The sequence below is a fragment of the Oncorhynchus gorbuscha genome, linkage group LG13, assembly GCF_021184085.1.
Source record: "Oncorhynchus gorbuscha isolate QuinsamMale2020 ecotype Even-year linkage group LG13, OgorEven_v1.0, whole genome shotgun sequence".
Taxonomy (NCBI): domain Eukaryota; kingdom Metazoa; phylum Chordata; class Actinopteri; order Salmoniformes; family Salmonidae; genus Oncorhynchus; species Oncorhynchus gorbuscha.
This window is the reverse complement of record NC_060185.1, coordinates 42,597,981-42,623,332: the sequence shown is the minus strand read 5'-3', so window position 1 is coordinate 42,623,332 and position 25,352 is coordinate 42,597,981. Positions and strand designations below refer to the sequence as shown.

General features: G+C 41.7%; 2 protein-coding genes across 2 annotated transcripts; one reads left to right on the top strand and one right to left on the bottom strand.

The window, feature by feature from the left end:
• The first annotated feature begins 4,498 nt into the window (after positions 1-4,498).
• LOC123992931 (cilia- and flagella-associated protein 251-like) lies at positions 4,499-17,764 on the top strand. Its single transcript, XM_046294579.1, has 6 exons — positions 4,499-4,851; positions 13,048-13,088; positions 13,344-13,419; positions 13,780-13,839; positions 14,245-15,257; positions 15,469-17,764. Exons 1-6 carry the CDS (start codon positions 4,806-4,808, stop codon positions 15,538-15,540), a joined length of 1,308 nt encoding a protein of 435 aa, XP_046150535.1. The 5' UTR covers positions 4,499-4,805; the 3' UTR covers positions 15,541-17,764.
• Positions 17,765-19,348: 1,584 nt separating this feature from the next.
• Positions 19,349-23,822, bottom strand: LOC123992315 (inositol-tetrakisphosphate 1-kinase-like). The gene is made up of 10 exons (XM_046293470.1): positions 23,721-23,822; positions 23,537-23,561; positions 21,676-21,798; positions 21,472-21,589; positions 21,279-21,377; positions 20,915-20,955; positions 20,520-20,685; positions 20,310-20,377; positions 19,816-19,978; positions 19,349-19,627 (listed from the first exon to the last, which is right to left on the bottom strand). Exons 1-10 carry the CDS (start codon positions 23,801-23,803, stop codon positions 19,497-19,499), a joined length of 1,017 nt encoding a protein of 338 aa, XP_046149426.1. The 5' UTR covers positions 23,804-23,822; the 3' UTR covers positions 19,349-19,496.
• Between the last annotated feature and the right edge of the window lie 1,530 nt (positions 23,823-25,352).

Sequence of the window (25,352 nt, the reverse complement as noted above, 5' to 3'; positions counted from 1 at the left end):
TGTCCTTAAACTCTTTTGCCACCACTTTGGAAGAATGCTTAGGGTCATTGTCCATTTGGAAGACCCATTTGCGACCAAGCTTTAACTTCCTGACTGATGTCTTGAGCTGTTGCTTCAATATAGCCACATCATTTTATTTCCTCGTGGTGCCATCTATTTTGTGAAGGGCACCAGTCCCTCCTGCAGCAAAGCACCCCCACAATATGATGCTGCCACCCCCGTGCTTCACGTTGGGATGGTGTTCTTCGGCTTGCTAGTGTGAGGATTTATGTTTATGCTCTATAACCCGCTACCATATTACGTAAGATTGAATTGTTTGAACAGCAGCTGCTTTGTGTGTTGTGTGTGTGTGTGTGTGTGTGTGTGTGTGTGTGTGTGTGTGTGTGTGTGTGTGTGTGTGTGTGTGTGTGTGTGTGTGTGTGTGAAGAACTGAGCAACATGGTGTGACTGCTGTATGTTGCAAAACTGTAGATAACAGCTCAACAGCTGCTTTGTCTTTGTGTGTGTGTGTGTGTGACAAGAACTGAGCAACGTGGTGTGACTGCTGTATGTTGCAAAACTATAGATAGGCGGGTACAGGGAGGGGAGGCTCATCACGAGGTTTAACTGACGTGGAGAAATACAGTAACACAATGACAAGAGTAACACAATGACAAGATAACAGGAACTGAGTAGTTGCAGCAACTAGAGTGTGATACCAGAACAGTAAGAATCTATACATCGATGGAGGGAGGACTCCAAGAAGCATCAAGAGGCGGGGACCAGCCTGAGCGCCTACGATAGGCTGAGGAGGTCTAAACCACGCTCAGCCTCTACTGTGATAGGCCAACAGACAAGTTGGAACTACGTCTATCACAGTATAAGAACAGCTGTATACTTACTTCTAGTTAGTTCTCTGTTAGCCCTGCGTAGTGACACATTGAACCCGTATATACAAAAATTGCATTTACCATTTATTGCTTACTTACAGTTTTTTCCAACTGCTTACACACGTTTTCAAAACTGTCTCCTTTTTTTCAAATCTCTACACACAATTTTCAATACTGCACATGCAAAATGCCAAAAGTATATTCTTTAGAATACAGTAAAGAACACAATTGTGTGTGTGGGGCCCCGGGGGGGGGGGGCAGTCACCAGTGCTAAGCTACGCTTCATCTCTTCTCCGGCCTGGGTATGGCCACAATACTTTGTCCACATCACATGATACGTTTTCTCCTGCCAAACATCGAGGGAAGTATCTCCTAGCATGGCGTATCCAACCTTGGACAGAGGCAACCTCTCTGTCCCCACATGCGTCCTCCATTGCCTGGAGAAGCGGCATGCCGGCATAGGGTTGGCGATCATACACTTTCCAGTGCCAGGCTGAGAAGAATTCCTCTATGGGATTTAGAAAAGGTGAATATGGGGGTAGGTACAAAACTATACAAAATTGTGGATGGATGGCGAACCAGTTTTGGACCAGAACAGCCTGGTGAAAACTAATATTGGCCCATAAAACCACAAATCTAGCAGGCTCCTGATCTGGATCAGGGACAAGCATTGTGTAAATTGCATCCAAAAAAGTGAGCATATTGTACGGACCCAGTGTGGCATTGTGATGGAGGACCCCGTTTTGAGTGATGGCAGCACAGAGTTATATTACTCCCACGCTGTCCAGGGACATTGGTAATTGCCCTCTGTCCTATTACATTTCTTCCGCGGTGCCTGGTTTTGGTGAGGTTGAAGCCAACCTCATCCACATAAATAAATTCATGGCGAATTTCATGGGCATCCAGCTCCAATACTCTGTAAAAGACAAAAGGATATACAGATGAGGAAATATGGTATGTCTGAAGTACTGGAAGTAGTGTTGCATACATACCTCTACAAAGTCATGTCGCATATTCTTGACTCTGTCAGAGTTTCTCTCAAATGGCACCTTGTAAAGTTGTTTCATCGTCACTCGGTGCCGTTGGAGGATGCGTTGTATGGTCGACAGGCTGACAGCATTGATGTTGGTAAATATGGTGTCTATTCAAGATATGCTCTCTTATCTCTCAAATCTCAATTACATTGTTGGCCAAAACCATATTTATAATTGCAGTCTCTTGTACATCTGTAAACAAGCGTCCTCGTCCTCCATGATGTCTTTGCCTTTGTACAGAATTCAAACACAGTATGTGTTCAGCATAGGAACTGTAAACAATGTACAACAAAATGTAGTACAGCATGATAACCAACCTCATTCATTCAATGCAGTGCAGTAAATGGATGGCTCAGAGTTACAAATGTTTATGCAATACTATGCAGTCATACGTATTTTACAGTACATTACTGTAATGCTAAAATAGTCATTAGATAGTTGCATACCTGTTCTCATTTCTGAAGGTTCGAATTATGGACGCCACTGTAAATCTTTCAGTCCAGCCTCTCTCATGGTCAAACCGTGGTTGATCACATGATCAACAAGTGTTGCCCTAATCTCATCAGAGATTGCTCTCCTTCCTTCTCTTCTTTGCCCTAGTCCTCTTCTTCCTGTCCCTCCTACTCCTCTTGCCCTCTGTCCATTGTTGGCATCCATTGTTCAAAACAGGTAATCTGACCTTTGACCTATTTATAGGCCTATACTACAGTAAAGCAGTGATTGGTTAGTGATCAGTTAAGCTATTAGTGTTTACACATGTGAGGAGTGTGTGTGCGACCTGGTGAATAAGTGTAGCATTTTGATTGGTTGTGTTTGGAAAAGGAAAGCAAGTCACTTCCTGTTAGATTTTGTTCTACTTGTCCTGATACCAGATTCAATTGATGCAACACTAACACTAGCCTCCCCCTTTTTCCTCCAAACATAACGATGGTCATTATGGCCAAACAGTTCTATTTTCGTTTCATCAGACCATAGGACATTTCTTTAAAAAGTACGATCTTTGTCCACATGTGCAGCTGCAAACTGTTGTCTGGCTTGTTTTATGACGGATTTGGAGCAGTGGCTTCTTCCTTGCTTAGCGGCCTTTCAGGTTATGTTGATATAAGACCTGATTTACTGTGGTTATAGATACTTTTGTACCTGTTTCCTCCAGCATCTTCACAAGGTCCTTTGCTGTTGTTTTGGAATTGATTTGCACTTTTCGCACCAAAGTACATTCATCTCTAGGAGACAGAACACGTCTCCTTCCTGAGCTGTATGACGGCTGCATGGTGATTATACTTGCGTACTATTGTTTGTACAGATGAATGTGGTACCTTCAGGCATTTGGAACTTGCTCCCAAGGATGAACCAGACTTGTGGATGTCTACAATTTTTTATTTTCTGAGGTCTTGGCTGATTTCTTTTGATTTTCCCATGATGTCAAGCAAAGAGGCACTGAGTTTGAAGGTGGGCCTTGAAATACATCCAAGGGTCCACCTCCAATTGACTCAGGCTAATTGACATCATTCATCAGAAGCTTCTAAAGCCATGACATAATTTTCTGGAATTTTCCAAGCTGTTTAAAGGCACAGTCAACATAGTGTATGTAAACTTCTGACCCACTGGAATTGTGATACAGTGAATGATAAGTGAAATAATCTGTTTGTAAACAATTGTTGGAAAAATGACTTGTGTCATGTACAAAGTAGATGTCCTAACCAACTTGCCAAAACTATAGTTTGTTAACAAGACATTTGTGGAGTGGTTGAAAAAATGAGTTTTAATGACTCCAACCTAAGTGTATGTAAACTTCCGACTTCAACTGAACATCAAGAGAACAACTGAAACCTTTGCATATACACGTTGACTTATTCTGTGTAGCTCTGCCTCTGCCATGTAAATATATTAACGTCATACTGTTTGTGAATGTGTGTCACGATGACACTATCATAAACTGTCCTGTTTTGGTCCGCAAAAGATTAAAACTGCATTAAATTAAAAGGTCATAATGTTTTCTCACCGCTCGTGTTGATCATTAAAGAATTCCAGATCTGCAACCACACAGTGGGCTACCTTCAGAGAACACAATTCCGCTCTAACAAATCTAGACTCTTATTATATACTCAGAAACAGCATATTATGGAAAATAAGTATTTCAGTGGTGGTTTTATTCATTGGGCCCCTGTTTATGCCCCACATAGGTGCAGTGCTGAGCCTGTGGCTGAACAGATTGCTCTATCAGGGGCTAATCATTCAGGGGTGAGATCACAGGGTCCTTCACACCTACTGCCTCAAAGTACTAGCACACTGGGATTACTGGGTGAAGAGGCTCCAAACAGAGCTGTAATGACTGTGTTCCTATCCTTAATGCTGGGAAATGGATTAGAATAGAATTGGTACTGAAGCCCAGATGTATAACGTGCCCCTCCAATAGCCAGAAAACACTGGCAAAGATGTGGACAAAATGCTGTGCCCATTAGACTGGGCATTACTTGTCATCAACTCTAAATGTGTAATTAATTGTGCTAGACACTCCTATAATAACACATCATGGAAATGTACACTACTTGTCAAATGACATGTTTTAATCTCCGTTCCCCCTCTTTACATAAAGCATGCATGCCTACAGCATGAGGCATGAGATTCAGAGATTGAACAGCAGGGAGTTGGCGTTACCTCCGGTCAGATGTGGTCAACTCAGCTTGGAGCGAGCAAGCCTCTCGTTATCACCACGTTAGTTGTTATGCGTTGACGGGGCATCACTCTCCCGACCTGTCCTCCTGCATTTACCTGGCCCTTTGAGCCAAGCCTACGCGCCTATCAGCTTTTTAGTCCTTGCTCGCTCGACTTGAGAATAAGGTCGCGGTATTATTCTTTCAAGGTTATTTCCTTCTCTTTAAGGCCTTTATATTCAGATCCTATGGGAGTTTTTATTTTCACGGCGTTGTTTTGGACCTTAAGTGGAGGTAAGGAAAATCAGGGTTTCATTTGTGAGGCTGCTGATCAATCAATGTATGAGCGTATCCAGTGTTAGATAACGCTTACGTTAGCCGAATCCATAGCCTGCCTGTTCTAACAGCCTTTTTTAGTTATAGCTTTGCTTGGGACATTAGCCAGAACGTGTGATTGTGGGCTATTGATTGCAGTTAAGCGGAATGTTTGTTATTTAGAGGATGTTTCCATTTTTATAATATAGCTTATCAATACAACGGAGGGGATAATGGATTGTGCGACAATTAAACCAAGAGGAGAAAAGTACAAAAAGGTCAATTGGTAGAATATATCTTTTAGCTTTTAAGATTTAGGATCAAGATAGACTTGTTACATAATTTGTTTAGAGCGCACCTTATCCTGTCCGTCACAAAATCTGTCCGTTAGCTATACATTTTCCCCGGGCATTGTGACTACATATTGATTGTTATTGAATACATGTGTATTGGAAATAGCCTTATGTAAGAATTACATCATAAATTAAGGGTATTTCTACATCAGCCAACCTAAAATGAAATTATGTTGTCGTGCAAGACGCGATGAAAGCAGGGCACGTACGCTCCTGTAACTGTTAAACCTATTAATAATGCGCGCGGTGTTACAACCATGTACTGTTTGAATATACAAACTATGACCCCATCACCATAGTTTGATGTGACCAGTTTTGCATCGGTGTCGGGGCCTTTCAGGGAGTGTTTTGGGAGTAAAGATGTAACGTGTGTGTGTGTGTGTGGGGGGGGGCTCTGTACATGTATTATATAACAGTGTTGTATAAAAATATAACTGAGCTTAAGGGTAATGGTCTGTGTATAGTGAAATGTTTAGAGGCGTTACAATCACCAATGTGCATGTGAACATACAGACAGACCCCAGTCTCCTTGCCAATTGCCTTGTGAATAAAGAGTGTGAAGGGAGGTCTGCCAAGCCAATCAACATGTGATTGCAGCTTTATAGGACCTGTGTCCCAGTTTAGGTGGAAGCATAACACGCGCTCTCTCCCACGCAACCTGCAGCCCCTGTTGTTCGCACGTACCTTTGAATTAAGGCCTACCATTGACCTCCATTCTCAATAACCTTAATGAGATATGTCAGGGGATATGACTCAGAGTCGTTTAGCACTTGTGTAAAATTCATTAGATGCCATGTGAGGCTGTTAACTAATAACATGGACATTTCCACTTCCTTGTTGAGGGAGGATTATAAGATCCTGTCCTGTTAGCTGCTTGGCATGTGACTGTCTTGGCCTTAAAAATAGACCCTGCTACTTTTGGGCCAAACAATTAAATGACTTTGCTTTTATTTCCTGGCAGTGTTCCATCACCTCACTAGGTGTGTGTTTTTTTATTTGATTTGTTAGGATCCCCCATTAGCCTACGCCAATTGCGACAGTTAATCATACTGGGGTCTGACACTTAACGAACAAGACATCACAGACTTACAATACTTTACAATTTACATACATTTAAAAACATGAGCATGTAGTGTGTGTGTGTGCATCTATTAGTTACACGTACATTGCTGTACATACACACAAAAAGTAGGTCACATGGGGGAGACGCGTTGTGCCGGGAGGTGTTGCTTTAATTGGTTGTTGAAAGCAGGTTTGCTGTCCATTTGCGCTATATGAGATGGAAGGGAGCTCCATGCACTCATGACTCTGTATAATAAAAATCTAATCAAATCAAATGTTTTTTTTTGTCACATGCGCCGAATACAACAGGTAGACCTTACCGTGAAATGCTTACTTACAAGCCCTTAACCAACAATGCAATTAAGAAAAATAAGAGTTAAGAAAAATTATTTACTCAAACTAAAATACAAAAAAGAGACACAATAAAATAACTATAATGAGGCTATATACAATGGGTATCGGTACCAAGTCAATGTGCGGGGGTACAGGTTAGTCGCGGTAATTGAGGTAATATGTACATGTAGGGGTAAAGTGACTATGCATAGATAATAGATAACTGTTTTCTTGAATTTGTTCTGGACCTGGGGACAGTGAAAAGACCCCTGGTGGCATGTCTGGTGGAGTAAGTGTGTGTGTCAGTGCTGTGTGTAAGTTGACTATGCAAACAATTTGGAATTTCCAACACATGAATGTTTCTTATAAAAAACAAGAAGTGATGCAGTCTGTCTGTCCTCAACTCTTAGACAAGCGAGACTGGCATGCATAGTATTAATATTAGCCCTCTGATTACAATGAAGAGCAAGACGTGCCACTCTGTTCTGGACCAGCCTAACTGGGTTTTTCTTTGCAGCACTTGACCATATGACTGGACAATAATCAAGATAAGATAAAACTAGAGCCTGCAGGACTTGCTTTGTGGGCGTGGTGTCAAAAAAGCAGCACCTTTCTTTATTATGGACAGATCTCTCCTCATCTTTACAACCATTTAAACTATATGTTTTTACCATGATCATTTACAATCTAAGGTAATGCCAAGTAATGTAGTCTCCTCAACTTGTTCAAAAGGCACACCATTTATTACCAGATTCAGCTGAGGTCTTGTAATGGGTGTGTGTTGGTGGCAGGGAAGTCAGGCGCAGGAGAACAAACTTGGTATAAACGGAGTCGTTTAATAAGTGCTCACAAAACTCTGAAAACCAAAATACACAAAATAATAAAAGCGGGTACAAAACCCGTCGCACACCAAAACATAACTTGCACATAACATACAATCAAACAATCTCCTACAAGGACATGAGGGGGAACAGCGGGTTAAATACACAACATGTAATTGATGGGATTGGAACCAGGTGTGAAGGAAGACAAGACAACACCAATGGAAAATGAAAATGGATCAGCGATGGCTAGAAGGTCGGTGAAGTCGACCGCCGAACACCGCCCGAACAAGGGGAGGGACCGACTTCGGCGGAAGTCGTGACGGGTCTAGAATTTAGGGAATGATTTGTACAAAATACAATGCTCTTTGTTTGAGAGATGTTCAGGACCAATTTATTACGGGCCACCAGGGGTCAAAGAAGATTACATTTCTTACGGTACGGGACACCCACGTGCGCGCATGCATTTTCTTTATACTACAACAATTACAGGGCAGCCTACTCTGCTGACACTGACAAACAGATCAATGAAAACGATGTTGTCTGATCCATATAATCGCCCTAGAAAAAGGGGAGACACAAATACAATATGACGTTCATCTAACCTGGAAGAGAACATTCTTCTACAAAAACAAACAAAAGTGGCACTAAAACACAGATTGGAGTCTATTCATTCTCATCTCTACAGCGGTAGACATTTGCTTTCCAAACAGGTTTTCCGCGATTATATTTTGCAATATTGCGATATGCCTGGCTGGGCCTCTCTGCTTTTCACTAATAGTCGCAACGCAACAATCATCTATTTGATATTTGCAGGGCGCACTGCCCATATTGCAGGACCTTCGGACTGTGGGCTATGTGATTTAAAACCATCCACAGCTTTCTTTTAAAGAAGCGAATGATCCTCTGTGGCCAAATCATGTTTTCTGGTGTAGTAGCCTATTTTTTTATGATTTTGATTTAATTCTGCATTGCTGATAAGGATATATAATTTTGGCTATTTAATTAGCCTTATGGACGCATTGCCTATGCGTTTTAATGTGGCATAAAATCGACCAGTCATGATATTTAACAAAGGCACTCCTATCACTTAACAAAGGCACTCCTGTAGACTACCCACGCACATTCAGCATCCAAACCCCAACAGTGCACTGTGCACCTGCAATTTTATGAATGGAAAGAGACTGTTACAAAACACCTATATAAAGTGTAATGCAATTCTGTGATTGTCCTTAGGCCTACACTTGTAGCCTAAATTGATGCATCCACTGTTGTCCAAATGCATCTCTGTCTCGGTCACTCATCTCCACCTTGAAAAATGTGTGTTCTCCTTAAACCCCAACACAATTTGGAGCGAATGCCACCCGGTTTCCAGTCAATTCACAAAGTTTCTCATGCGGCTGACATGTAGTAATGTTAAATAATGGTGTAATAGCCTATATTTTTGGTGGGCATGTTGTATTAATTGCGATAGGCTCACGTTTTACCAGTAGGCATACCCCCACTACCATACCGGACCGTACCGCCTTACTTTTACCCCTGCTGGCCACCCATTCCAAATCTGACTTCAAGCCTCTGTTAATGGTTTCAGTGACTTCATTAGCTGTGGTTACTGACATGTATATGGTTGAATCATCAGCCTACATGGACACACATGCTTTTTAAAATACCAGTGGCAGGTCATTGGTCAAAATAGAAAAGAGTTGAGGGCCTACAGTGCTGCCCTGCAGTACACCACACTTTACATGTTTGACATTAGAGAAGTGTCCATTAAAGAAATCCCTTTGAGTTCTATTATATAGATAGCTCTGAATCCACAGTATGGCAGAGGTGGAAAAGCCATAATACATACATTTTTTCAACAACAGGTTATCGTCAATAATACACAATATATACAAAAGTATGTGGACACCCCTTCAAATTAGTGGATTCGGCTATTTCAGCCATGCCTGTTGCTGACAGGTGTTTAAAATCGAGCACACAGCCATGCAATCTCCATAGACAAATATTTTCAGTAGAATGGCCTTGCTGAAGAGGTCAGTGATGTTCGATCTGGTGCCGTCATAGGATGACCCTTTTCCAACAATTAAATTAGTCAGATTTATGCCCTGCTAGAGCTACCCCGGTCACCTGTAAATGCTGTTCTTGTGAAGTGGGAATTTCTAGGAGCCACAATGGCTCAGGCGTGAAGTGGTAAGCCACACAAGCTCACAGAATGGGAGTACAGCGTGCTGAAGAGCGCAGCCCGTAAAAATTGTCTGTCCTCGATTGCAACACTCACTACTGAGTTCCAAAGTGCCCCAATGCATAGAGTTTGGTGGAGGAGGAATAATGGAATATTTCATGGTTAAAGCTAGGCCCCTTAGTTCCAGTGAAGGGAAATCTTAACACTACAGCATACAATGACATTCTAGACGATTCTGCAATTCCAACTTTGTGGCAACATTTTTGGGAAAACTCTTTCCTGTTTCAGCATGACAATGCCCCTGTGCACAAAGCGAGGTCCATACAGAAATGCTTTGTCGAGATTGGTGTGGAAGAACTGTGTTGGCCTGCACAGAGCCCTGATCTCAATGCCATCGAACAACTTTGGGATGAATTGGAACACCGACTGCGAGCCAGGTCTAATTGCCCAACATCAGTGCCCAACCTCACTAATGATCTTGTGGCTGAATGGAAGCAAGTGCTCGCAGCAATGTTCCAACATCTAGTGGAAAGCCTTCCCAGAAGAGTGGAGGCAGTTATAGCAACAAAGGGGGTACCAACTCCATATGAATGCCAATGATTTTGTAATGAGCTGTTCGGCGAGCAGGTGTCCACATACTCAAAGGCTTCACTGAAATCTAACATTACGCCTCCCACAAGCTTGGTATTATCAGTTTCTTTCAACCAATCATCAGTCATTTGTGTTAGTGCAGTACATGTTTGGTGCCCTTTCTAAGAATTCTGAAAGTCTGTTGTTAATTTCTTTACAGAGAAATAGCATTCTGTTTGGCCAAACACAATTTCTTCCAACAGTTTGCTAAGAGCAGGCAGCACAACCTGGTCTCAGAGCATTTCATATTATTCTGTATGTAAATCAGTGACACTCCATTTAGTTTGATAAGTTACAATCGTATGCTATGTATTCATTTGTGTATGTCCATCTCCCATTTTGTTTGATATGTTATGAATTACAATTTGTATTATATGTTACGAATTTGCAAAACGTACAATATGTTATGAATGATCAAAACTTACAATATGTTATGACTTTGCAAAACATATGATATGTTACGAATTCTAGCTAGGTGGCTAACGTTATCTAGCTGGCTAATGTTTGCTATGTTATGGTTCAGGTTAGGGTTAAGTTTAAGTTTAAGAGTTAGGTTAAAGGCTTAGGGTAAGGGTTAGCTAAAAGGGTTAAGATTGGGGGAAGGGTTAGCTAAAATGCTAAGTAGTTGCAAAGTAGCTAAATTGCTAAAGTTGTAGATGATGAGATTTGAACTCAAAACCAACCACCCTACTTAAGTAATTATCTGTTTTATGTAACGTCACATATTATACTAATCTGAGTGTCCCAGATTTACGTTTACTATGTTACGTCTAGTCTAAGAGACCAGGCCGGGCAGCAAGTTGATGGGTCTAGTGTTTGAACCAGTAAAGGCCGCTTTACCACTCTTGGGTAATGGAATGAATTTGGCATCCCTCCAGGCCTGAGGACAAACACTTTCCTCAAGGCTCAGATTAAAGATATGACAGATAGGAGCGGCTATAGAGTCAGCTACCATCTTTAGTAGCTTTCCATCTATATAAGTGTTCAATGCCAGGAGGGTTGTCATTATTGAATCATAACAATACATTTTCCTCCTCTTCCACAGTAACTTTACAAAATACAAACTTGCAATGATTTTCTTTCATTATTTGTATTTTTATGAATGAATACGGTGGCTCACAGTTCGCTGTAAGCATTTCCTGCATAAGTTGGCCCACTTTGCCAATTAACTAATCATTCAAATATTATAATTGGCAACATCAAATGGTTTCAGCCAGTCGGATGTGAAGCCAGACTTATTAGCCACTCCTTTTGCCCCAACTCTTTCAACCATACAGTTGTTCAATTCCTCGTCAATCCATGGAGCCTTAACAGTTCTAACAGTCAGTTTCTTAACAGGTTCATCAGTAATTGGAAGGAGCAATTTCATAAATTCATCAAGTGCAGCGTCTGGATGCTCCTTATTTATCACATCAGACCAACAAATATGTTTAACATCATCCACATAAGAGTCAGCAAAATCATTTGTGTGATCTCATAAAGAATATTTTAGGCCCAGCTTTTGGAACTTTGGCTTTCCTGGATATAGCCACTATACTGTGATCATTGCATCCAATGGGTACAGATACAGCTTTAGAACAAAGTTCTACAGTATTAGTAAAAATGTGATCGATACATGTGGATGATCTTGTTCATGTAGTGTTTGTAAACACCCTGGTAGGTTGATTAATAACCTGAACCAGATTACATGCACTGGTTACAGTGAAAAGCTTCCTCTTGAGAGGACAGATGAATGAAAAACAGTCAATATTCAGGTCCCCAAGAAAGTAGACCTCTCTGTTTACATCACATACACTATCAAGCATTTCACACACATTATTTAGATACTGACTGTTAGCACATGGTGGCCTATAATAACACCCCAAAATAATAAGCTTTAGATGAAGGTGAACCTGTAACCACAACACTTAAATAACATTTGACATGAGATATTCTCTAAGCATTGCAGGGATATGGATCTGAATATATATATATATACAGCAACACCTCCCCCATAAGCATTCCTGTCTCTTCTATAGATGTTATATCTTTATCTTGCTACTGCTGTTTCATCAAAATAATTATTTTATCGAGTCTCTGAAATGGCTAATGTATGATGTTATCTGATTTTAGCAAGTTATTGATTTCATGAAACTTATTTATTTTTAATTATTAATTTTTTGGAACTTTTTACCCCATTTTCTCCCCAACTGGTAGTTTTAGTCTTGTCCTATCGCTGCAACTCCCGTATTGACATGGGAGAGGCGAAGGTCGAGAGCCATGCGTCCCCCGAAACACAACCCTGCCAAGCCGCACTGCTTCTTGACACAATGCTCACTTAACACGGAAACCAGCCACACCAATGTGTCGGAGGAAACACCGTACAACTGGCGACCGTGTCAGTGGGCATGCGCACGGCCCGCCACAGGAGTCGCTAGAGCACGATGAGACAAGGACATCCCTGCTGGCCAAACCCTCCCCTAACCCAGACAACGCTGGTCCAATTGTGCGCCGCCTCATGGGTTTCTCAGTCGCGGCTAGCTGAGACACAGAATTGAACCCGGATCTGTAGTGACGCCTCAAGCACTGTGATGCAGTGCCTTAGACCGCTGCGCCTCTTGGGAGGCCTCATGAACCTTATTTCTAAGGCTACATATGTTATCAGAGATAGACACAATGTGTAAAAGAGCAAACAAAGCAAGAGAAAAAAAACGAACATTCAGCAGACACAATATACAATTATTTGTAAAGACTACATTTGTATCTCCCTCTCTACTCTCTCTCTACTCTCACTCTCTCTCTCTCTCTCTAGTGGGATGCCTGCCTCTATCCTCCTCTCTACAGGTTGGAAAGGTCAGAGACAAAGCATTTGTGTTATCTCTATGATGTTTATTTTGAGTGTATTATAACACTGCTAACATATTGTGTGTAATTGATATTGACACGGTAACTGATAATTGTCTCTGTGTGTGTGTGTGTGTGTGTGTGTGTGTGTGTGTGTGTGTGTGTGTGTGTGTGTGTGTGTGTGTGTGTGTGTGTGTGTGTGTGTGTGTGTGTGTGTGTGTGTGTGTGGTGTGTGTGTGTGTGCGCGCGTGCTCATGCCCTCAGGTTGCTGACTGTATTCAGGACTCCCTGAATAGTAATGGCGGTGTGCCACATCCTGGCTGTGACAAACTGAAAACTGGTGACAACTCCTATTTATTTCTCTTCTCTGACATAACCTCCTTCAGCTGCACATATGCACTAGACCACACAGTGCACTTATTCAACTATATTCACTATAATTTTAATGCGTCAAAATTGAGATTTAGTTTATCATGGCAATGGAATCATGACACTGATTACTGTACGTGAGGAATACCCTTTATTTCATCTTGCTACATTCGACTATAATGTGGTTCAATATTTAATCAATTTAATCAATCTTCCATTACAAATAGTCATGGCAACACCTATCACTGAGGCAGACAGGTATGATTATGTCTAGTCTGATAAGATGGACATGGTCAGTGTTGAGCAACCAGTGTTGTGTTCTGTTGTGCAGATGATGCTGTCCACAGGCACCAGGGTCTCCTGAGGGAGCTGCAGGAGCTGGCCCAGGAGGGTAAGTCTGACTACAGTTATTAGCTAATACTTTACTACTGAAGTACCCAGGGACAGTATTTCTAACACACCTGTCAATTTTTTTCTTTGAATTGTAATTTGGCGCAAAACTGCCAAATTAGAAAGGCCCATTGGCCTTCAAATGGACCAGCCCATTTCTGGAAGTAGCCCTGCCAATGGTGTCATCATCACAGTAATTTGGAATATCATAACATACTGACTTATTGAGAGAAACAGTCTAATTGTTGCAATAACTTTGCTATGCTATGTTGGTTTCAGAGTCAGGTAATTATACATGGAAATCAAGATAAAAATCTTTCTAAACATGTTTTGTTGAACTTGCTGTAATATGCTTTACATTGTACAGTAACTAACCAAACCACCTCAATTAATTTTATTCTTACAGAGAGGGAAAGAGAGAGAGACTATGGGAGGGAGAAAAAGCAAAATGAGGAGAACCAGGCTGAGGGAGAGAGGGACAGAGAGAGGAGGGAGGAGGAGGAGCAGAATGATGACCAGAAGGACACTGAGAAAGAAGAACTGAGAGAGAAAGAGATGAAGGCAGAAGGGGTAGAGGAGGAGAAGGTGGAGATGAAGGACAGAACGAATGAGGAGATGAGAGAAGAGCCCAGACTGGAGGAGAAAAGGGGGGATGAGGAAGAGAACGCGAAGGAGCTGGAGGAGCTCTTCTCAAAGGAGCTAAGGAAGATAGGAGAGGAGGAAAAAGAGGACAGGGAACTTGAGGAGCTGCTCAAGGAGCTGAAGAAGAAAAGGTATGAGTCGGTGAAGGAGAAAGAGCTCCTTAGTGGGTCAGAAGCAGAGGAGGAGAGGAACAAGGATGAGGGGGAGGAGCAGAAAAAGGGAGAGAAAGAGCAGCTAGATATTCTTGAGATTGAAGAGAGGAAACGCAGCAAGGAGAGGAACAACAACGAGGTGGAGCTGCTGGTGGAGAAAGAGAAGGTGGAGCGGGAGCTCAAGGAGCTGCTGGAGGAACAGGACAGCAAGAACAACGTGGAGAAGGAGAAAGAGAGGGAGGAAAAACAGGAGGAACTAGCGGAGCTCCTCAAAAAGATGAAACGTGTGCAAGAGGAGGAGGAGGAGAGAAAAGAGGAGGAGAAGCGAGAAACTGCCGGGGATGAGGCTAAAGTGGACAATGAGCGTGAGAAGGAGGGAGAGATTCGCAAGGAATTGGAGAAGGTGAAAGCGGGAGAGAGTGAGGAGGTTAAGGATCCTCAGCAGAAGAGAGTGATGGAGAAAGCAAGTGATGAGTCGACACGTCAGTTTGAAAAGGAGAGGAACAGGGACGATGACGATGATGAAGAAGCAGATGAGGCAGATGAGGTTGAAAACAATGAGGATTGGGAAGAGGAAGAGGAGGATGAGGATAAAAAGGAGGATGTTGAGCAGGATGAAGGAGAAGTAAGTGGGTGAGAGTCAACAGGATTTAGCACGGCTGAGCTTGTAAAGCTGATACTGTAATTGCTAATTGACTGTGTGTGTGTGTGTGTGTGTGTGTGTGTGTGTGTGTGTGTGTGTGTGTGTGTGTGTGTGTGTGTGTGTGTGTGTGTGTGTGTGTGTGTGTGTGTGTGTGCACCTAACACACTTTCTGATCTGTACTGTGTGCCTACAGGAGCTTCTGGAGATTGAGGCAGAGCTGCGAAAAGTGGCTGCAGAGCTTCGGGAGCTTCACCGGGGTCGTTAAGTTCTAAATTACACACACACACACACACACACACACACACACACACACACACACACACACACACACACACACACACACACACACACACACACACACACACACACACACACACACACACACACACACACACACACACACACACACACACACACACACACACACACACACAAGACAGACAGATAACGACCCAGTGCAGCACTCTCTCATGCTATCACACACAGAAACACACACAACTAACATGCTTAGTAACATAGTATAATCATAATGCTTTTGATGGGATGTAGTTCTGTAAGTAGTTGCATTTGAGTAAAAACAAACAAGTACACTTCTCCCCATCCCTGCATTCAGAGATTACAAGCTCTTTAGATGTGTCTTTCTGTGTGCTGCCATTATCAAAGATTGTTTAGTAGGCAAGATGTACAACCTTGCACATGTAAAGCTATCGTTAGTCTACATCTCTTGATACAAGGTCGTTAAGTGGGAAAGACATCTCCTTTACGGTATGTCTCGTGTATATATTTTGTGCAATAATTAAAAATCTATGTGTGAGATTTGTTATGGTCATTAAGACTGTTAATGTAAGCAATTAACTTACACTGTTATTACACTGTTATTACTGTTATTACAATTAACTTACACTGTTATTTATAATATTGACATATTGATTTCTGTGATTGATTTCCATGTGTATATGAACAAAATGTGAGGATTGTGCTATCTGGCTAATGCACTGTTAATATCAGACTGTTAATTAAGAACTGGGGTGACACTCAGAGACAATCTCCATTGCATACTCCTTGTGTATTCTCTCCTCACCTCCTTCTCAAAACCCATTGGAGGAGAAGGTCAGAGAGGAGAGCGTCTGTCTTTCTCATCCAATGGGTTTTGAGAAGGAGATGAGGACGTGAGGAGTATGCAATTGAGATCTTCCCTCAGAAAGAGATGGTGTGTGACCACAGAAACCTCTTTAGTATTGATGTACAGTGTGTCATAACATAATGTTCTATAATAAGAAGAGCATGATTGTTCCTGAAGTTTATTTTTTTAATTTTTGCAGTTCGGGTCACCAAGGTGGTCAAGAGTCATAGAAATAGAATGAATGGAAATGTCCATTCTAGTAATTATATTTCTATGGCCAGGGTGGCACCCCAGCTCTTCTCCCAACTTTGCACTCCTATCTTAACCAGCCAAGGAAGTCTAGCGAGGGGAGTGGCATCACTAAGACATCTCTGGTATGTGGTCCTAATAAACAATGACAGTTGTAAAACTTTTTTTTAAGTTGGCAAGATATTGATGTTCACCGTCATCCTTTTTCATAGTTTGGGATCTCCACTGTTACGCAGCCATGTTTGAATAAGAAATATTAGGAAACATGTTAAATCAATATAAGTTGCATGGTTAATAACATGTGGAGGAATAACAATAACTGCAAAACAAGAAGAAGAAGAGGAATATTAAGACAACTTATTCAAACCAATAAAGTTATAAAAATGTACATATTAAAGCAAAATATATGATGATGATTCTCTGTAAATGTACTTTATTATGTAATTAAAATGCATCATGAATTGACTTTTAAATGTAAACACTACTTTTTTTATCGAACATTGATTTACAATTATAAACTGGGTGGTTCGGGCCCTGAATGCTGATTGGCTGACAGCCGTGGTATATCAGATCGTATGCCACAGGTATGACAAAACGTTTATTTTTACTGCTCAAATTACGTTGGTAACCAGTTTATAATAGCAATAAGGCACATTGGGGGGTTGTGGTGTATGGCCAATATACTACGGGCTGTATCCAGGCACTTTGGGTTGCGTTGTGCATAAGAACAGCCCTTAGCCGTTATATAATGGCCATATACCACACCCCCCCCGGGCCTTATTGCTTAATTATGTAACACTGGTAACTGTTGGGACGCATATAAAACTAATATAAAACACATCAACACCATGTAAGGAATCAAACAGGCTACTCACTACATGTTGTGAGATTTACTCAAGAATGTATACCATTTCAACATTTAGAAATATATTTACCAAATGTATTTCATCAGAAAAGGGTTGTGGGATGTAAAGGACCAATTAGTGGAGGTCAACATTTGTAATTGTACTGGCCCAATCAGAGTCCTGCATCTGTGCCTGCTGTGTCTTAAATGCTAAATGTCAATCAATAAAATCACAGTGTATGATATTTTTCAATCATTGTTACTTCTATAAGAGTAGTGGTTGGTTGTCTTCATTGACTGATCACAGTCTCTTATCTATTCATACAAAATCCTGACACCTACGGTGCCAGTCAAAAGTTTAGACACACCTACTCATTCAAGGGTTTTTCTTTATTCTTACTATTTTCTACATTGTATAATAATAGTGAAAACATCAAAACAATGAAATAACACATATGGAATCATGTAGTAACCGAAAAAGTGTTATATTTTAGATTCTTCAAAGTAGCCACGCTTTGCCTTGATGACAGCTTTGCACACTCTTGGCATTCTCTCAACCAGCTTCACCTGGAATGCTTTTCCAACAGTCTTGAAGGAGTTCTCACATATGCTGAGCACTTGGCAGCTTTTCCTTCACTCATCCCAAACCATCTCAAATGGGTTAAGGTTGAATGATTGTGGAGGCCAGGTCATCTGGTGCAGCACTCCATCACTCTCCTTCTTGGTCAAATAGCCCTTACACAGCCTGGAGGTGTGTGCTGGGTCATTGTCCTGTTGAAAAACAAATTATAGTCCCACTAAGTGAAAACCAGATGTGGTGGTGTATCGCTGCAGAATGGTGTGGTAGTCATGCCGGTTAAGTGTGCCTTGAATTCTAAATAAATCACGGACAGTGTCACCAGCAAAGCACCATCACACCTCCTCCTCCATGCTTCACGGCAGGAACCACACATGCGGAGATAATCCGTTCACCTACTCTGCGTCTCACAAAGACACAGCGTTGGAACCAAAAATCTCAAATTTGGACTCATCAGACCAACAGACAGATTTACAGCAGTCTTATGTCCATTGCTTGTGTTTCTTGGCCCAAGCAAGTCTCTTCTTATTATTGGTGTACTTTAGTAGTGGTTTATTTTCAGAAATTCGACCATGAAGGCCTGATTCACGCAGTCTTCTCTGAACAGTTGATGTTGAGATGTGTCTGTTACTTGAACTCTGTGAAGAATTTATTTGGTCTGCAATTTCTGAGGCTGGTAACTCTAATGAACTTATCCTCTGCAGCAGAGGTTACTCTGGGTCTTACTTTTCTGTGGCGGTCCTGGTGAGAGCCAGTCTCATCATAGCGCTTGATGCTTATTGCGACTGCACTTGAAGAAACTTTCAAAGTTCTTGAAAATGTCTGTATTGACTGACCTTCATGTCTTAAAGTAATGATGGACTGTCGTTTTCTCTTTGCTTATTTGTGCTGTTCTTGCCATAATATGTACTTGGTCTTTTACCAAATAGGGGTATCTTCTGTATACCACCCCTACCTTGTCACAACACAACTGATTGGCTCAAACACATTAAGAAGGAAAGAAATTCCACAAATGTACTTTTGACAAGGCACACCTGTTAATTGGTGTGGTTGAGAGAATGCCAAGAGCGTGCAAAGCTGTCATAAAGGCAAAGGGTGGCTACTTTGAAGAATATCAAATATAAAATATATTTTGATTTGTTAAACACTTTTTTGATTACTACATGATTCCATATCTGTTATTTCATATTTGTGATGTCTTCAATAAAAAAGATAGAAAGAAAGAAAAACCCTTGAATGAGTAGGTGTGTCCAAACTTTTGACTGGTGCTGTATGTGTCTGCAAGGAGAGGTGACTTAGACCCATATTATGAGATTTATTTAAAGGCAACCGTTGTCAATTAGGTCTCCTACTTCCAGGAGCTTTCTGTACAGTATGTATCAGAGAAGATGAGCCAGGTCAGGGTCAAGGGTCAACGGTGAACCCAGGTCAGAGGTCAGCCTGGGGAGTCGAGGGAGCATGAGGACATGTTGCCTGGGGTTCTTCCAGTTCCTGGTTGTCCAATACTGACTCAATGTGACTGAGGAGGGAGGAGAAGAATTGAGGCACTCCCTCATAGCCTGGAAGAGAGGGATGGAAAGATATGGTTGATGAGGGAGAGAGCTAGAAAGAGAACATGAAATTGAGTAAGAGTGAAAGAGTAACATGGAAGCAAATATAGCAGAATAAAGTGAATTTGATGACTGTAAGTCGTTCTGGGTAAGAGTGTCTGTTAATGACAAATGGAGATGAAGGATGGCCCAGTGACCTGGGAAGATGTTAATGTCGATGATAGTGAGGGTGTGTGTGTCGATGCTGACGATGACGTCCACCCCGAACAGAGCCATGCCCAGCTCTGCCCTCAGCTCTCTTACTAGGGCCAACATGGCCTCACCACTGGGGGGAGGCAGGCTCGACACCTTCTCATCCAGCTGAGATACAACACCACAGGACAGATGATCAGTTCATCTGTTCAGGGTCCCTATTCACAAAGTGTATCAGCGTAGGAGTGCTGTTCTAGGATCAGGTCCCCCTGTCTATGTGATTGTTATGATCAACAACAAAAAAATCAAATTAAAGATCTTAGCTCAGCACTACTACTTTGAGACACATTATGAATACGGGCCCTGGATAGTACAAGGCCAATTGCACACAGTGGGTCAAGTAGAACAGGGTAAAGGAGATTGAATTCAATTGTACAGGAATCAGTGCCAGTGAAACAAATTGAACAGAGTTGATTGTCCGAGTGGAGGTCGTACTAACTGCAGTGAGGTGGGAGCAGGACTCTGGCTTGGACACCTCGTGGCTGTTGAAGAAGATCGTCTTCCTCTCTGGAGTCACAAAACACGCCATAGACATTAGGAAGAAGTTATATTGCAACAGATGATTAAAAACAGTATAAGCATGAGAATGAGAAATATCGAGAGAGGGAGAAGAAGAGGGAGAAAGAGGTGAGGGTGTGTCCACACTAACCATAGGGTCCAGGGGGGAAGTTCTTCAGCGAGGGCCTTTCCACAGTGAAGTGGTCCTCTCCCACCACAAACACCTTGTGCAGCACGGCACCGTGGTTAACGAAGCTCTGCAGCACACAGGGAGGGCGGGCCTCTGACAGACCAGCCATGCTGAAGATCAGAGACATCTATGGTATGGTGAGAGAACAGGGACACTAAAGTCTGAAGAACTAGAGGGAGAGCCATGGGCCACGAAACACCAAGACATTTCTATAGAGAGAGTTCACAGTGTCAACAAAGCAGCAAATCACTGAGCCACACAAAAAGGCAGAACTGGTTTTATTTTATTGTTTATATATGGAATGTACGGTAAAATATGCAAAAAAAGACTCAATAGAAAGACAGGCAGTCTCTTACGTCATGGGAACAGGATCCATGAGCCACCCTGGTTTTACAGACTAAGAGGAAGAGGAATAGTGAGGTGTGAGGAGACACAATACAACACGCAATCTTATGGGACAGTTTCCCAGTCACAGGATCAGCCTAGTCCTAGACTAAAAATCACTTTCAATGGACAATCTTCATTGAACATGCTTCTTATTCCAAGACTAGGCTGAATCTGTATCCCGGGGAATCGGCCGTAAATGTCTTGTAAATTAGACCATAGAAGTTTGCCAAAAACTGAATCACCATAGTGATTCAGTGTGGAGCCTCTGTATATAATAATAAGATTAATTAGGTGTATGTTTATGTGTTTGGTTGTAGACAGTCGCTCACTGACTCAGGGGGAAGCTGAGGCCCTTGCTCTCCACGTCCTGCTGGATGACTGACAGGTCACTGGTGCTGATCTCCAGGTAGGGCGGGCTGCTGATTCGCCAGTCTACATGGGGGCGGGATCAGGAAGAGTATAAAGAGAGAGAGCGCTTGGCTTGGTAGATGTCTAGAGGAAGGACAGTGAGGCTACTGTACTGTACCTCTCAGGGAGTTCTGGAGCTGGCTCATAATCCGATAGGAGGCAAAGCGATCCAGTAGCTGGCTCATTGCTGGAAGGGGGTCCAGGAGAACAGTATGGGGATGGGTGGACACATAACCCTAAAACAAAAACATATACTTTAGGATGATAAAATATGATGTTGTTATCACTGTTGAATCTAATTAAATGTGTCATTTTACCATACCTGGAAGTTGTCAAGGAGCTGTTGCGACTGGCTGTCATACTCTGCCTTGACAATGACATCAGAGAGCTTGTGTACAATGACCGCAAAAGGTCCTTGAGACTCCAATGGTTGACTGAGATCTATCTGTATCCGAAGAGAAAGGGAAGTGTGAATTAAATATCCACAACTTGAGGTGTAGACATTCAAATGTAATGCTATGACATGCACTTGTGAGGTAAAAGCTATTGTTCCCCTCTGTTTGAGAGGACCTCCAAGCAGGTGACTGCAGGTGGCAGTGACAGAAACGACTGGCATGTCAGACATCTGAAACTGACAAGACAGAGACAGACAGACAGGGAGAGAAGGAGTAAGTGAGTGTGTTAGAAATAGAGAGAGCAAGAGAGAGAGGGGGTAGGGTGAGAGAGAGAGAGAGAGAGAGAGAGAGAGAGAGAGAGAGAGAGAGAGAGAGAGAGAGAGAGAGAGAGAGAGAGAGAGAGAGAGAGAGAGAGAGAGAGGGAGGGAGGGGGTAGGGTGAGAGAGAGAGAGGGATAGAGGGGGGTAGGGTGAGGGAGAGAGAGAGAGAGAGGGAGAGAGAGAGGGAGAGAGAGAGAGAGAGAGAGAGAGAGAGAGAGAGAGAGAGAGAGAGAGAGAGAGAGAGAGAGAGAGAGAGAGAGAGAGAGAGAGAGAGAGAGAGAGGGGGGTAGGGTGAGAGCGAGAGAGAGAGAAAGGGAGAGAGAGAGAAAAACTCCCATATCTTTTGGGTGAAATTCCACAGTGTGCCATCACAGCAGCAAGATTTGTGACCTGTTGCCACGACAAAAGGGCAACCAGTGAAGAACAAACACCATTGTAAATACAACCCATATTTATGCTTATTCATTTTATCTTGTGTCATTTAACTATTTGTACATTGTATATATATATATATAATATGACATTTTTAATGTCTTTACTGTTTTTAAACTTCTGTATGTGTAATGTTTACTGTTAATTGTTGTTGTTTTTCACTTTATATATTCACTTTGTATGTTGTCTACCTCACTTGCTTTGGCAATGTTAACACATATTTCCCATGCCAATAAAGCCCTTGAATTGAATTGAATTGAGAGAGAGAGAGAGAGAGAGAGAGAGAGAGAGAGAGAGAGAGAGAGAGAGAGAGAGAGAGAGAGAGAGAGAGAGAGAGAGAGAGAGAGAGAGAGAGAGAGAGAGAGAGAGAGAGAGAGAGAGAGAGAGAGAGAGAGAGAGAGAGAGAGAGGGAGAGGGAGAGGGGGGTAAGGTAATAAAAGTGCAAACAAAGGAATGACAGAAGGAACTTAGACAAACAAAGGAATGACAGAAGGAACTTAGACAAACAAAGGAATGACAGAAGGAACTTAGACAAACAAAGGAATGACAGAAGGAACTTAGACAAACAAAGGAATGACAGAAGGAACTTAGACAAACAAAGGAATGACAGAAGGAACTTAGACAAACAAAGGAATGACAAGAAACTTAGACAAACAAAGGAATGACAGAAGGAACTTAGACAAACAAAGGAATGACAGAAGGAACTTAGACAAACAAAGGAATGACAGAAGGAATTTAGACAAAGGAATACACTTTATTTTATGTGTGAATGTGTGTCTATGTGATACAAATTAACATACAAACAAAACCAGAAATTGTTCAACTGGCATAACTTGTTACATTTACATTACATTTAAGTCACTTAGCAGACGCTCTTATCCAGAGCGACTTGTTACCCAACTACACTATAAAGCAATTACCAATGTATTACTCACATGCCTACAGATTGTATTTTTACAACCTTATAATGACACTATTCTCATGTCTTCCATCACAAACCTGAGAACTTAATGCAATGTAATGGAAAATGACTTACCTCAACCACCTCAACACTGTGGCTCCTGACCAGCGGGGATTCAATGTTGAGTGAAAATGTTAGGTGACAATTTATGACAGTTACACCGAGGAGAACGCATATGAGTAAGGCTGCAGGAGAAGCTCCATTTTAGCCTACAGTAGTATTATGTTTGTAATATCATAAATTCAAAGTTTAAACTTACGCACAAAGCTCAGCAAAAGCAACCAGATTAATTTGTCTCCGTTTCTTATCACTCAGACAGAAACCTACCCTGCGTCTAGACATTTGGGCAGAGGAGCAATGCCTCGGCTGGTTGTGCAAAGGGTAGGCAATACTGATGACTTCGGGGCGTGTTTGTGTTAGAGAGAGAGAGAGAGAGAGAGAGAGAGAGAGAGAGAGAGAGAGAGAGAGAGAGAGAGAGAGAGAGAGAGAGAGAGAGAGAGAGAGAGAGAGAGAGAGAGAGAGAGAGAGAGAGCAACCTCTTCTTTACGAAATGGGAGTAGGCACAGGTTTTCATATTCTGAAGGGCAGTGGTTCCGAAACTTTTAAGGAACTCAGTCAGCCTTCAGTTTACTCTTGAAAGTTGTAATAGTAGAATCCACAAGGTGCAATTTCTAAATTGGGTTGTGCACCATCAGTTTTCCTCTTGTCATGTCAGTCATTGCAGATCTTAGAGCTATTTATAACTTGTAAGTAATATCCAGATCAACTAGCCAGTGTCAGCTAACATTTTTTAAATTTGCTTTAAAACTTCAAAGTGTTCTCTTCACCCCATGACAAAACATGTAAAATGGCAAGAAATAAGCTTTAAACTTGCAAAAGATTATCTCCATCAACAAGAGGGGTGTGAACAGTTTGTGTCATGAACAGTGGGGGTGTTCCCCAATGCTGGAAGAGGGACCTGAGTGAAAAAGTTTGGGAACCATTGCTGTAGGGGGCCCTACCATCATTTGTTTAATAAAATACATGTTTTCTCATGATTTATTTTGCCAGTAGGCCTATATCCTTCCACAGACAACTTCCTTATTGTGATCAAATTATAACCAGCCTTACCAGTGTGCTGTTAACAATATTACCGTGAGCAACAATAGTACAATCGGGGGTCCGTCTTCAAAACAAAAGTCCCCAAATGAACCATGCAAACGGGTACAAATTGCAAACTGGCCTAGATCATGCTAAACAAAATTGAAATGTTGTTATAGAAATTCATCAAAAGATAATAATTACTTAATTTGTTGAAATCTGTTGAAATCGCAATATGGATATATTAGACTTTATAATTGCATTGGGGGCATACTTACATTGCAATGTACAGCCATGCCTAAGGATCTTGGGTCCATGAAATGGGGTGTCAGCCTACCAAGTGACACTCACAGAACATAACTATGTAGAGTGTACACAAATATTAGCATCATAGCTCTTATTGAATGAATTTAAAGGAAAATCCACCAAAAAACTATATTTTGGTATTTGTTTCATTGGTCTGTTGTTGATATAGGGGGGCCCCATTTCATGGACACAAGATCCATAGGTTAGGCTGTACATTGGAATGGAAGTATGCCCCCAATGCAATTCTGAAGTCTAATATATCCACAGTGCAATTTCAACCAAATGTTAAATATTTGTCAAATTAACTCATTATTAACTTTTGTTGAATTTGTATAGCAACATTCCAACCTTGTTTGGCAATTTAGTCCAATTGTGGCATGATTCTACAATTGTTATCCGTTTGCTTTAGTTTCAATTCGGGACTTTTATTTTGAAGGCAACCCGCCCAGTCCACTATTGTTGCTCACGCTAATGTTGTTCACAACACACATATGCCAACCTTCTC

What these genes read in the sequence shown, in the direction of transcription:
- LOC123992931 (XM_046294579.1), top strand. Translation starts at nt 4,806, where the DNA reads ATGGGAGTTTTTATTTTCACGGCGTTGTTTTGGACCTTAAGTGGAG. An exon ending in GTTTTGGACCTTAAGTGGAG is followed by an intron (nt 4,852 to 13,047) that starts GTAAGGAAAATC and finishes CTCTCTCTCTAG; the next exon opens with TGGGATGCCTGCCTCTATCC. An exon ending in CCTCTCTACAGGTTGGAAAG is followed by an intron (nt 13,089 to 13,343) that starts GTCAGAGACAAA and finishes TCATGCCCTCAG; the next exon opens with GTTGCTGACTGTATTCAGGA.
- LOC123992315 (XM_046293470.1), bottom strand. Translation starts at nt 23,803, where the DNA reads ATGTCTAGACGCAGGGTAGGTTTCTGTCTGAGTGATAAGAAACGGAGA. An exon ending in GCTTTTGCTGAGCTTTGTGC is followed by an intron (nt 23,562 to 23,720) that starts GTAAGTTTAAAC and finishes CCCGCTGGTCAG; the next exon opens with GAGCCACAGTGTTGAGGTGG. An exon ending in ACAGTGTTGAGGTGGTTGAG is followed by an intron (nt 21,799 to 23,536) that starts GTAAGTCATTTT and finishes CTTCGGATACAG; the next exon opens with ATAGATCTCAGTCAACCATT.